The 14,974-nt window shown below is 38.3% G+C and overlaps 1 protein-coding gene across 1 annotated transcript in view; it reads right to left on the bottom strand.

Moving 5' to 3' along the window:
- LOC127571399 (phospholipase DDHD1-like) overlaps window positions 1-14,974 on the bottom strand; it is a 52,099-nt gene that overhangs the window by 3,391 nt on the left and 33,734 nt on the right. The window contains 5 exon segments of the mRNA XM_052017727.1: window positions 2,744-2,929; window positions 5,842-6,115; window positions 7,717-7,866; window positions 9,332-9,407; window positions 11,299-11,558. Of these exon segments, the coding sequence (XP_051873687.1) occupies window positions 2,744-2,929; window positions 5,842-6,115; window positions 7,717-7,866; window positions 9,332-9,407; window positions 11,299-11,558 (946 nt within the window).

Genomic DNA, 14,974 nt, shown 5'->3' with positions numbered 1-14,974 from the left:
GAACAATGAAATACAAGAAATAGGAGCAGGAATAGACCATCGAGCCTTTCAAGTTTGCTCCACTATTTGGCTGATCTTCTGCTTCAGTGCCATTTTCCAGCACTTGATTCCCGTAGTACTCAGAAATCCATTGATCTGTGATTTGAATGAACAAAGCCATTCAGCCTCTACAGCCCTCTGGGGTAGTGAAGTCCAAAGGATCAACACCCCCTGGGTGAAGAAATTTTACCTCATCTCAGTCCTGAACAGCCTACATTATATTCTGAAGCTGTGCTCTTTGGCCCTAGACTCCTTAGCCAGAGGAAACATCCTCCCAATTCAGCCCTCTTAGTATTTTGTATGTTTTGATGAGATCTCCTCTCTTCCTTTCTAAACTCGAGAGAACAAGTTCCAGTCTACTCAATCACACAGCAAATTTGTCATTCTGTGGAAGCACTCCAGTAAATCTTGGCTTCCTTCCTCTATGCCAAATATACCTTTCTTAGAAATGGAGGCCAAAATTGTACACAATAGTCCAGGCATGGGCTCACCAAGAACCTATACACCTGCATTCAAATCCTCTCATGATAAAAGCTAACATACCAGTCACTTTCTTAATCTGTGTGTTGGCCTTGTGATTTGCATGCTAGCACACCAAGGTCCTTTTGAAAATCAACACTACCCAATCTCTCACCATTTAACAAATACTCTACTTTTCAGTTAAATGCATCAAAGTGGATGACCTCACATTATATTGCTTTGTTCATGTACTCACTCAGTCAACTTGCCCATATCCCCTTGAAGCTTCTTTACATCTTCCTCCATATTCACAATTCCACCTAGAGTAGTATTGTCAACAAACCTGGATATACGACTTTTGATACACATTGTGAAAAACTGGTACCCAACCATCCATCCCTCTGGTACCCTACTAGTTACAGTTTCCCACTTTTTGCTTTCTGTCCAATAACCAATTTGCTATTAAAGTCAGTATATTATTCCCAATACCACATCTTCTAATGCTGCTAATCAATCTCCTTAACAGGACCTTATCAAATGCCTTATTTGTTTCTCTTTTCACAGATGTCGCCTGAGCTATTTCCACAGATGAAGGTAGCCCAACCTTTGATTAGCTGACACCTCAGATAGCCATGTTTTGTGTGTTGATGATGTTAGCCTAAAGACAGGATCTATACATGGCAAGTTACCAACTATGAATAGCCTACAGCAAAAGCATAAAGAAAGGGTAGCATAGATGCCAGATCCATAGGGGCCAACTAACTCCCACCAACATGATTAAAAATCAACCACCAATAATTCACAATCCTTTTAAATGGCACAATAAGAGGGTCAATTGTCCTTCCTGCTAAACACTGTGCTTGGGAAAATCACATGAAGATCTACGAGCTATGTAATTTCACATCTAAGCAATCTTGGTTAACTTTTGCCAAAATTGACATTTTAAATCCCACTTCTTTCAGAACCTCAATTTAATGTAACTACAATACAAGATAGAATTAGGCATGAATTTTGCTATTTTAGAAATTAGTACCAATTCTTAGATTCCAACAACTATAAGCCCTCAAAGCTTTTGCTTCATTCTATGCCATAAAAAAACAATGTTCCCAAGTGCTGTAAGGACAAAGCAAATGCTGCAGTGACAGAATGTAAAGTATAATTGGGAGCCTTCAGCTTGACCCACAAATACTGTAAGGTCCATTAATAGTGATATACCCTACAAAGTGAGACTCGGGCAAAAACTTCTGCAGCAATGCTCTCCATTCAGTTTCTTATTTCAGTCTTATGTTAAAAGTTGTTCACTGGTCCACTTGGAGGGGACGGGGGTGGGGACTGAAATAATTTTTAATGTCAGTATTTAAATGTGACATATTTTCCAATCCAAGTTCGGAAAAAGAAATCACTTATGCAGCAGATTAAAAAAATAATTTAGTCCAATGAATTCACATATTTCCTTCTTTTCCAAGGGAGAGCAGAAAGATCCAAATCTCTGTTGAATGCTACTAGGACATAAAAATGTAGTGAAAGATGTGTATTGAAGTGTTGTTAATAAACCTATGACCAGATATTTTCTGAGTTATCAAAAACAGATAGAATGCTGGGCTTTCAGTGCTCAATAAGGACTTGTGGGCTTAATTTGCATTTTTGTAGTACTCAGTCATTGTTATTGTCATCAAGATTTTCTGTAAGTGCACTGCTCACATGTCAAATCTAAACGTGCAAGCTTCAGAGCAGAGGGGCTTCTGTTCTTTAAAACTTACTTTTCCTATTTTCTGTGTCTCAATTTTATTCACCTCTGGCTATGGAAGTGAAACATGGATGAGAACAAGGTGTTGGAAAGATGAACTTATCTGGATTTAGTGTGCTCAGAGTTATAACTATTTCCCCAAGTGCTCTAAAAGGAGCATCACATGGGGAACAACGTCATACTATACGTATCTAATGAACAAATTGCATCGGAAAACAAAGGTAGCTCGTGTACGGAAGTGCCTATTTGTCTTTCCAGAACAATAGGAAGTGACATGGGAATTATTGCTATGCAGCACTCATGAAAATCAAATAACTTTGAATAAAAAACAGCATTCTGACTTTAAAAATATGTATTGCTTGCAAATTACCTAGTTCATAGAAAATACATATGCAACAACTATACCAGTTCATTTCATGAAACACAGTATAAAACAACTTCAGAGAAAAAAACTTCGCAAATTTTATAAAGTAAAAACATTTGCATTCATTTACTAACCTGCACCAAACAAAAGACCAGAGTCATTACGTGACAGTATCTTTGGACTAAATGGAACTTCAATTGCCTTTCTCTCTTCATCAGTTACTTCTTTGAAGTCTTCACTGACTGGAGTACTCACTGTGGGAGAACGTGAGAATCTTGCAAACAATATTCCACCAATACCTTTTCCTATATGTGCAGCTCCTAATAGTAACACAAAAAATGAAAATTAGTTAAAGATGGCCATAGTTTTACTTTCTGAAACATACATAAAAACTCACAAACCAGCTCCACCTAACGTTAAGACACTATGCTCATCCTTCTTAAAAAGGAAAATGACAACACTTGCACAATATGTTGCTGCTGAGTTCAAGGAAGGGTTTGACATTGTACAGATTAAAAGGCCTCAAACTTGGAATAACAGGACAGCATAGCACAAAGGAAATAGTGTGGGGGGAAAAAAATCTAAGGTTTGATAGAGGGAAGAAAAAAAATCAGCAAGTATATAATTGTAAGAAATTGAAAGGTATTGGTGTTTAGAAGAATCTGACTACCCTTGCTTGTGCATCACTGAAGGTTAACATGTAGGTACAGTAAGCAACTACAAGACAAATGACACGTTGGCCTCTACTACAAGATGATTTGAGAACAACGGTAAAGACCTCTTGCTCCAATGTTTTGGGGCCTGATGACACTGCACTATACTCCAATTGTATAGTGGCTTGATCTCCCTAACCAAGGAAGCATACACTTACAATAGAAGGATGAAGAAAAGGTTCACCAGATTGATTCCCAGGATTTGGAGATGCACAGGAGGAATATTGGTTAGGTAGGGAGAAATTAAGTAGACTGAACCTATTACTCTCTCTCTCTCTCTCTCTCATTAGGAGAACAAGAGGTGATCTTGTTGAAACTATGGGGCTTGATAGGGGACATGCAGGAATGTTCTTTCCCTTCATAGAACTGTACAGCATAGAAATGGACCCTTTTGACCCATCTCATCTTTGCCAATCCCGCATGCCTGCATTAGGTCTGTATTCCTCTGCAATCTTATGCTTCTAGCAATGTTTCTTACCCTGATGCTCCAAGAAAGTAGTATGCTTGGAAAGATCAAAGATTTTTTTTTACAACATATTCAAACAGATATGCAAAGCAGCAGTAAAACTTACTGATTAGAGCATTTTCCAGAGGTCACTCATTGCCTTCAGTAGTTGGTAAAAATTTTTAACATACTGATTTTGGATTGCAGTTGTAAAGAAATTCAACTGCAATTTCTCCATAGAAAATATATTTAAGCTCTATGAAATTTAGCTCTCCAAATGGCAAGATCTGTTTCAAAATTCTAATAAAACAAGATTTCCATTTGCTGCTACTTTGTTTAAAATCACTTATAGCAAAAATAATGATTTATTAAATTATTAAATTTATTAAGTTATTAAAATAATTTATTCTGAAAATAATTACACCATTAGAGTTTCTGGTCTCATTCTTCTGAGCAGAATTCACTAGGCAAATATTTACATCAATAATGCCACCTTGTGGCTCAAAAGTATTATGGGATCAGATCACTTCAAATGGCTTTAGAGTGTATGAAATCTGAAAAGCTATGTTATTTCATTTATTCATGGACTTTCCCCTCTTTCTCTCTAACCTCTGCCCTACAACCCACCATCTAAACTCTTGTCACCTTCAGATTCTTCTGTAACTTACTTCATCTTACTGTTATTTTACTGTTGGTGGTTATTCCTTCACCCATTTAGTCACCTAACATTTATGAAATACTCTTCCTAAACCCCTCTGCCTCTGGTAGCTTCCTGCGCCCCAAGCATGCAGGACCTTGCTCTCCAAGTGTCCACTCTGTGACTAGGGCGTCTAGTTTAAAGTCTGAAAAGCAGGGTGCCTGCTCCCCAGTCTGTGCTGACACCATCTTGTCAGTATTGCCCAAATGAGAGACTTTTTGGATTAGATACTCACCTTCCCTTTAAGGGGTGCAGGCATGATGAGAGTTAGCTGAGCCACGTTTCAAATGGTGAGTGGGGTGCCTGCAATTAGTTGTGCTAAAAGTTTGCAATTTAGCACATCCTAATTGTCTGAGGCTCTGCATGAGGCACACACACAAATATCTTGCAGTAGCATCACTAGGCCATACCAGTGTATATTTTGTTTACTGAATTTCTAGGTCACTGACTTCAAAATGTATCAAAATGGTATTTGCACCAACAGCTTGTGGCTTAATTTTTCAATTCTAAAAATTGAATGTAAACTAATTGTCAAGCAGATCAATGCAGCCAATCTTCACAAAAGCATAATGTCATTACCTGTTAGTTTGAAAAGTTTCTGTTTTTAATTTTTCAAGTCCTACAAGTAGCTGCACCTCTTCAGGAAGAGTAAAATCACTCATTTCAATTTTAGTTACAGAGTGATTGCTGATGTCACTAACACTACCTCGGGTTTCCCTATTAATTGAAGCCTACAGCGATCAATTCCCCTACTGATGTTCCTAAGTTTCTCCACCAACTGCACTATCGACACCTGGATGATTGCAAATCATGGCACAATCCAGGTCAAAGCAACCTGCCTGCGCAGCACTCCATCCACCACCTTAAACATTTATTCCCTTCACCACTGGTGCATCATGGCCATAAGGTGTACCATCTAAAAAAGATGCATTGCAGTTACTCACTAGCCAACTATGCCCAGCATCCCACAAACCTGTGACCTCTATCACCAAGGGGGAAAAGGAAACCAGGCATATAGGAATACCACTTTCAAGTTTTCCTCCAAATCACTGACCACATTGACCTGAAATATATTGCTGTTCTGTTATCAGGGCTGGGTCTAAACCCAAGAACTTCCAATGCAATAGTGTTGTAGGAATACCTTCACTAGAAGGACTGCAGCAATTCAAGAAGATGGCTAATGACCAGCTTCTCAAGGGCAGTTTTGAATGATTAATAAATGCAGGCCTTGCCAGTGTCGCCCACATCTTGACAAATTATATGAAAACAATGCCTGCAATAAATACCTCAAAATTAATTATGTACACTCAATATGGTACATTGTATCCTGTACAGTTATTTAATGCATTTTAAACAAACATGTTTTTAATACCTCACCCATTATACTTGCTTTCCCTAGGCTGGTTATTGATTCCCCATAGTTTCGGCGAGGCATAACTGGCGAAGTACTTGGACTTGATATGGTTTCCATTTCAGTATTTGAGGTAGTTGCTGAAGGAGCCATTGAGGGATTCTGTGACTCTTTGGCAGGCTTGATGAAGGTTGGCTTTATGTCATCGTACCTTGTTAAGACTGACGTGTTGTACCAATGTATCTGAAGTGGTGCAATATTACTGTAATGCTTCAGGATCAGAGGTTCTAGTCGGTAGGCCTACAAGTAAATTAAGATTCGTCATTAAGTCTCTGACAAATTTCATTATTGTGAAGCAGCAAACATTGTGGAATAACTGCCCATGCATGAATAAGTAAGAAATTACACTTCAGCTAAGAACACAAGAAATTGGAGCAGCAGGAGGGCATCTGGCCCTTTGAGCCCATTCCACCTTTCATCTGGATCATGGCAGACCTTCAATCTCAGCACCATTTTCTAGCCTTATTGCTTGATTCCCTGAATGTCCAGAAATCTACTGCTCTCTATTCTGAGTGAACTCAATGACCAAGCCTCCACACCCTCCGAGTGAAGGAAGTTTTCCTCACCTCATTCCCAAATTGCCTACCCTTTATTCTCAGTGCCCGTGATCCTAGTCTCTTCATCTGTGGAAACATCCTCCCTGCATCCAGCCTGTTGAGCCCTTTAACAATTTTGTAGGTTCTGGAGTCATAGTTATAGATTCACAGAGCACAGAAACCTGCTCTTCAACCCACCACGTCCAGGCCAACCATCAAGTATCCATCGACACTAACATCAACTCTCATTCTTCTAAACTCTAGAGAATACAGTTGCAATGTCCTTAATCTCTCCTCATTCGGCACACTCGCCACCTCTGGAACCAGTGCAGTGAATCTTCGCTGCACTTTCTCTATGCAAGTACAGGAGCAGAGAAATCTAGGGATATAACTGCACAAGTCATTGACTTTGCACAAAATGTTAGAAGCACTCAGCAGCATCTGTGGAGAGAGCAACACAGAGTTAACATTTCAAATGGAAGATCCTTCTGTTCACACTATAGGAAGGATGTGAAGGTGTTAGAGAGGGTCTAGAAAAGATTTACAAGAATGCTTCTTGCAATGAGGGACTACAGTTATAAAGATAGATTGGGTGAGCTAGAACTATTTTCTTTGATGAGATAGGTGAAAGAATATTTGATAGAAATATAAAATGATGAGGGGTCTGAACAGTGTGGTTATTGGGAAGCTGTGGTGGGAGGTCGGACAAGAAGTCACAAGTTTTAAATAAAGGGAGAGGAATTAAGAGTGACTTGAGGAAAAGCTTTTTTTAAAATGCAGCGTGTGTTTGGAATCCAGAGTGTATCCCCTGTGAATGTGATGGAGGCTGGTTCTATTGTGGTTTTCAAGAAAGAATTCAATAAATATATGGGTGAAGAAAAATTTGCAAAGCAACAGAGAAAGGGCTAAGGGTTGGAAATAGAGAACTGGCATGGACACAATCGGCCCAAACAGTGTCCCGAGCTGTAACCATTCTATGAATCTGTGAACATATGCCAGATTTAAACCATGATCCAAAGATAAAAGTCAAATGTATAACTAGCAGTTCTGCACATGTGCAAGTGATTTGTTTTGTTTCACCATATGGATCATTGTGTCTCTCATCACCTCAGTTCCTCTCTGAAACTCTTACATTTAACCATGTGTCACTATCAATGGCATTGTGAAGGCCTGGCAGCAAATTACTTGTTCTCTTGACTAGGAAGGAGGGGGAAAAAAAGGAAATCCACTTTTAGTGTTGTCCCAATGATTACATGATATTACAATCAAGGTTTAGGCATACTTATACATGGAATAAGAACTCACCACAGGATCAGTTGGGTGAAATATATTGTACAACCGGCCACATATACTTTTTGGGAGAATATGATCCTGTTGACCACTATTTTGAGGACGGAGGCCACGGAGTGCCAAGAAAACAGCTAAGGGGGATCCCATGCAGAAGAAATTTTCAACCTGAAATAAAAATGTTCTGGATTTTATAAATAGAATCTCTCATACCACCTCATAATATAGAAAAAAGCCACTTCTAAATTTGCAGATGACACTGAACAATCTCATCAGTTCCATTCCCACACTTGTTATCCTGTAACCTATTCTCATACATATTCCTATCGACACTACTCAATTCTCCCACTGACAACTTATAATAGGAGTAATTTATGGTGTAGCCTATTGATCTAACAGCCAGCGTCTTTGAGATGTGGGTGAAAAATGGAGCCCCCTGGGGAAACCTATGCAGATGAAAAGAGAATAAGCAAATTCCACACCAGCAGCACCAGAAGTCAGAATTGAACCCAGATCGCTGTAGCTGAGAGACAGAAGCTCTACTAGCTGTGTCACTTTGCCACTTTACTTCGGAAACAAAGGCATATAAAAAAATTAATTAGGAAGTCACAATTTGGAATTCATTGCCTGGAAATTGCAACTGCAAGCATTCTGGACTGAAGTAAGAATCTAAATGTTTTATTTCCATCATTTGAATGGCTACTCATGTTTTTAATGAACACATTCTGAATATTACCTTGCCCAGAACTCAAATGAGGCCACAAATGAAGTAGAAACTGGAGTAGAAATTGGAACCCAATTAGTCATTTTAAATACATTAAAGATATAATGAGTGTTATTTTCCAAGGACAAACCTCCTGCACTTCAAGATTCCCAGAAAATGATCCAATCTGAAATTAGGTTAGCTGCAACGCAGTTTTCCACCTGAACCAGTGATAACAAACCAATTAAACAGTTCAGAAAGTGCAGGGGTTAATGGTCTAAGATGAAGCAGCCAGTTCAGCTACTTCATATGCACATCAAGTTGAACCTTCCAGGGTTTTCCAAAACCACAATCATGCTTATTTCTTTCTTTCTCTTAATAGCATAACTCAAGACTACAGTGAGTATTAACTAGAGCTTTAGTCAAGTGCAATGGAAGAATGTAAAGCCTTATTGGCAGCTAGAGAAAATATTAAGAATAAAACAATTTGGGTATTAATGGTGTCTTCAGCTGTTAACAGATGGTGTGCAAAAGTGTCTTCACTGTGCTGTAGCTATTGTGCCTACTGCTTGGCTGCCCACTTTTAATTATTTTGTTTTAAAACATTTGTTTTTCACTGCAGTGCCCAGAGAAAGGAAAAAATACTTGCTGCAGTTAATTAAACATTGACGGCAACCTTAAGCTCAAACTCAGCAAAACTAAAATTATGATTGAAAGCTTTTTTTTTTTGCAGTCTTAACAGAAACTATCAAAATGCAAACGATGGTATGATACAAAGAAATTTCATACCGGTCACCAAAACATAGTAATGCTTAAATTAAAAAGATTTAAACTAATCTAAATTTCTTTTGTTAACAATGGGCACTAGTTCACAAAACAAGATCTTAGTTCACAGAGTCTGTTATTCAAATTATAAATCGCTAGACTCACCTTAAATTTCAAGGCAGGTAATTTGAGTGGCGCTGAAGCTTTCACTTGCAGTAATTGGTGCTCTAACTGTTTTAATCTGTAAAATTACATTCAAATATCAATGGATGCCCAAGTAAAAATACACTGCAAATATTTATGCTTTGCTATCACATCAAATTTCCTAAAAGCTCTTAAAATTTTTCTTTGCTGCCATCAGATATTGTATCAGGTATGGTTACAGTTGCATATTACATACATGTATCTGTATCCATTTCTTAGAAATACCTTCAAGTTGGTAACAAATGTGGTTTAATATTTATTGTATTTAAACAGCTAGGCATATATACAAATCCACAGATCCCTTTCTTAGCTTTCAGACATAAACTGGTAAAATCTCATCTCATTAGGGGCTAGATTTTGCTCCAATTGCTCAATCAGCAAACTCATTTTGCCATCGGAAGGTACATATATCTTTCTCAGTGAGTTTTAACTTTATGCCATGTTTCCTAGAAGTTGTACCATTACTGATATTAAACTGACTGGTCCATGATTACTACAACTACGTTTTCTTGCTTCTTGAATTAAAGGACTACACTGACATATTACCAATCTCTGATGTAATTTCCATATACAAGGAAACATGAAAAATCCTGTGCCAAGTCTCTTATTTCCTCCCTGAATAACCCTAACAGTCATTCTATCAGAGTTCTGTGCTTTTTCCACAAACATTTTTAACCCTACTTGCTAAGTTATAATTATTTGAAGTGAATCTCAATCTCCCCCTATTGAATCCTATCATTCTAATGAAAAACAAGGTTATAAATTCATCTTGTATCTCTGCCATTCCTGCAACCTCCATGAAATGATACCTCATCTCCAGCTGGTCCATTTTAAATACTAATTATTTTACTTTTGTAAACTATTTACTTTTTCTCTTCAGTTCCCCATTTCTGGAGACCCTGGGAAATTGATTATACTCTCCCTTCTGAGGCAGAAAGTTTAAGTCCGAGTCTAGCAGTTTGAGCACAAAATCTAGGCTGACACCAGTGCACCACTGAGTGAACACTATCCACAGCTGGTTTCTACTGTCCTCTCTGCTGAAGCAAAAGGTGTAAAGCAACCAATTGCCATCTCTGGTAAATTTAAATTCTGTCTGCTGTATTTCAAGTAATGTCGAGGTTCACTGGCGTACTCATTCAAAATCATGGCCAACATTCATCCTTGAACCAATACACAAAAACAGATGAGCTGAGCAATTATTTTACGACTGTTTATGGAACTTGCACATCTTCAACAATGCAATGGCGAATTCATTTCTAAAACAGTTTGCTGGCTAGAAAGACTTTTGGGACATCCAAAAGTATCAAAAGGTATTATATCAATTAAAGTCTCCTTTTCTTTCTATTGTTTGGGGGGAGAAAAATAAGCTGGTGATTCAGCACCTTTCAGATTGATGCCAACAATGAAGGTAGATACCAGAGTTGTTGAGATCATGTAGATTATCTTAAACCTGTTTGTATCACATCAGCACAAGCTTAAGTTGCAGTGAAACTGTTTTCCAAAATATTTGCATTCTTTGGAAAAAAATAGCTGTCAGCTTTGTGCTACATAGTTTGAAAACACTTTTCTTTGGCTTTACTTGGTAAAAAAAAATCAACCAAATTTAGTAAACAATAGAAAAATAATTGCTTCTGCAATTGAGACAGGTACAGAGAGATTTTGGTCTTCTCTTTCCTCCAAATGTAAATTTGTGCCTTTTATTGTAATCTGATCATCTTAACTGCATCCTGGCTAAGGAAACATGAGAAAGCCCATTTTCCAACTGTATCATGCAATATAAACCCAAAGATCAAAACCATCATTGCCAAAAGTTATTTTAACTGTAATTAGTAATATAACATTTGCAAATCTAGCACTTCTATATATGTAACTTTGAAAAATCATGGCTTTTCCATGATTCTAATCTTCAACCATCTGGAAGTCCTTACCGTTGTTTAGTCTTGAGAATATCATCCAAAAGTTCACGTTCCTCAAAACTCATGGAATTCTCTGCCCTTTCTTCTTCCTCCTGGACCATTTTATCATAAAACCGCACTGGATACCATCCAGTCATAATATCGTAAGTGATTACACAACCTAGAGAGTGGGCCACTATTGAAACTTTCCCACCTTGGACTTCAAAATCTGGGTTTCGAGAACAGAAGAGCTCATATAACCGATTTAGCTCCTGCTGTAGACCTTTTACAATCTGGTAGGGAAAAAAAATAAAAGCATATAATGATCTAACTTTCATTAATCCAGCTTTGTGCATACTATAAAAATACAATGAGACCCACGTTATCAACATTCGTTTAATTCTATACTAGTATAAATATGATAACCCTGATGAATTGTAGCATATCATTTGATTTCATGTGATGTTTATGTAAAAAAGTAAACAGCAATTTAATTTATAATGGAATTATAAATGGATCTGAACTTGCATATAACCACATCAAAAGATTTCACTAATCCAATGGATTCCTTATACAAATTTAATAATATACTATTATTCAATAACACATTGGGTGGCATAGCTAGTAAAGCCGCTGCCTTACAATGCCAGAGACCAGAATTCATTTATGACCTTGAATTCTGTGTGGAGTTTATATGTTCTTCTTATGACTGTGTGCTCCATTTTCCTAACATATCCCAAAGTCCTGTTGGCTGGTAGGTTAATTGGCCACTGTAAATTGATCCTAGTGTGTAGGTGAGTGGTAGAATCTGGGGGGAGTTGATAAAGAGAATAAAAGTCGGACTAATATAGGATTAGAGTAATGATTGTTGGCATGGATGGTGGGCAAAAGGGCCTACTTCCATGCTGTCGCTCTCTCTATGACCTGCCCTAGTCATCAGTTGATTAACTGGAACCAATACAACAGTGCATTTTGTGCACTTACAGGCTGACCTAAATGACTTTAGTGCACAGACTTAAGATGCAACCTGGCAGTTCCTATTCAAACAGAGCTCATTGTACAAGTAATCATCCTCAGAGTCAACAAGTCTAAAAGTTCCAAATAAAATATAACTGTTTTTCTTTAGCTAATCTTAGTGTTGAGAATGTGTTATAATAAACTATAATACATTAATTCAGTCCTTAAATCATTACCACAGGCAAAATAGATTTGTTTTAACAATTAATGTTAGAGAAATTTAAATTTGCACGCTGTCTGGTTGATATCAGGTAATATAAGACTGAAAAATTGTATGGCATTACCAGTTCAAAGTCGTGGAGGATTACTGACAGCATAGAAAGCAAATAGGCATAAGTCCAACCCAAATCCTATTAACTTCCTAATCAAAAAGTCTTATCCCTACTTACATGCTTGCATATGAAACTTTAATTCCATCCATCTTTTCTGTGTGCTACATGAATCACCACAGGTTGTCTCAAGTCTACAACAGGAATGACTGAAAACTTGAGGGTCGTTATACTTGAATTCTGTTGTTATAGCTGCATGATAATTTCCACTAATCTTCCTGCCTGAACCACAGCAGTTTCCAGTTTTTAAATATTCACTCTACACTTCACTTTTACATTGTGCAGAATTGGGTACCGGAGATATTTATTAATGTAGATATTATTATAAATTTATACACATACATATAAACTAAACTAGCACAATTGATTCATTTGATGTCAAGGTGTTGTATGTTTAAAATACTTTTTAAAAATTAACAAGTTTTATTGTCAGAAAACCAAAATCACACACATATTTTTATCAATTTTCTTTGTAGGTAAGGTGTCACCGTTGCAGAGAAAAGACAGTTTCAAAAGGGTCAGAAAGCACCTCATCATCCTGAGGCCATGTTACAGCCCTCGGGTCTCAGTCATTTCAGGTAACCAGCTTTTCCTGTTTGCTTTGGAACTGGGGCCATACACTCTGTATTTCCTGCCACAGGCTCTAGCTTTAGTCTCCCAACCTCTCACAACCCATAAGTTGGATGGTCCAGCTGCTCTTGCCCCAGCAAACTTACTTCTCCCTCCCTCGAGTCTATCCTTTCTCCTCTGATCCAATTCCTTCCTACTTACAACCATGACATGACACCTTTGACAGTTTCCAATTTCTTGGTCCCAATTGGCTCATCTTTACTATGGATGGATAATCCCTCTACACTTCCATCCCACACCATGATGCTCCGAGGGCCCTGTGCTTTTTCCTTGGACAGAGGCCCAACCAGTTTCCCTCCTCCAACACTTTCATTGTCTGGCTGAACTTGTTTTCACAATTAGCAACTTCTACTTCAACTCTATTCACTTTCTCCAGATCAAAGGCGTAGCCTTGAGAACTCATCTTTTTGTGGGAAACGTGGAACAATCCTCATTTTGGTCCTATTAAGGCCCCTCCCCCAACTGTTTCTGGTACGTTGATGACTGTCCTGTTGCTGCTTCCTGTATTGGTACAGACCTCACATTTGCTGTCAATTTCCACCTTGCTCTCTGTGAGAACACCATCCCATTCTCCCATTTCCTTAGTCTCTGCTCTACTGATGTGACTTTCCACAGAGGTGTCTCGGAGATGTTTTCCTTTTCCCTTAACCATGGCTTCCCCTCTACCATATTTGAGAGCTTTCAACCATATCTCATCTATTTCCCTCACCTATGTTCTCACCCTACCCCCTCTCCTCTTGGACAGAGCAGGTTAGAGCTACTCTGTTCCTCACTTTCCACTGTATTTAATGGAACATCCTTCACAATTTCTGACATTCAATGAGATTCCACCACCAGTCACATCTTCCCCTGCCCTCTCAAAATCAGCATCCTGGAGGAACAGTTCACTTTGCGACTTCTCGGTCTGCTCTTCAATCTCCAACCAATGCCCTTCTCATGGCACTTTCCCAAGCAGCTGCAGGAGATACAACACCTGCTCTTTTACCTTGTAGATTACCATTACTCCCAGATTGTCTTTTCAGGTGAAGTAGCAGTGAGCATGCACTTCTCCCAATCTAACGTACTACATCTGGTACTCACAATGTGGTCTTCTCAACAATGGAGAAACCAAATGCAGATTCGGTAATTGTTTTACAGAGAACTTCCATTCAGTTTGCAGGGGCCATCCTGAGCTTCCAGCTACCTTTTACTTTAATTGTCCATCCTACTCCTACTCTGCCCTAGCAGTTTGTAATCTCTTACATTGTTCCAATAAGGCTCAATGCAAACTTGAACAACAGCACCTTATGTTCCATTTGGGCACATTGCAACCTTTCAGATTCAATATTGAATTCTACAATTTCAGGTCACTTTCTGTTTGTATCAGAACTGAACATCTCTGGTGTAAGCTTATCCATTCTTAATTGTTTTTCTCACTCCATAGCTACACTCCACTGGGCATCTTTAACTTTCTCTTAGCTCCAGTTCTTAGCAACATTGTTGACTTGTATTTTACATCTTTTATATGCAACTTTTGTTTTTCTGACTTGTTGCTCTCATTAATCTACTAATCAGGTGGCTTTATAAACAGCTCATCCCCATGGCAACCCTGACCTTACCATATCTGAGATATTCCTTGTGTCCCACTTCCATCTCCTCCATTGTCTCTGTAACTTTGAATTGTTTCCAAACTTTTCCAGTGGTGACAAGTCTTAGACATGAAACATGAATGGCGTTTCTTTTTCCACAGAAGC

Source organism: Pristis pectinata, chromosome 1, assembly GCF_009764475.1.
Source record: "Pristis pectinata isolate sPriPec2 chromosome 1, sPriPec2.1.pri, whole genome shotgun sequence".
In the NCBI taxonomy this organism is placed as follows: Eukaryota; Metazoa; Chordata; class Chondrichthyes; order Rhinopristiformes; family Pristidae; genus Pristis; species Pristis pectinata.
The sequence above is the reverse complement of the archived record's forward strand: the minus strand, read 5'-3'. Positions and strand labels throughout refer to the sequence as shown.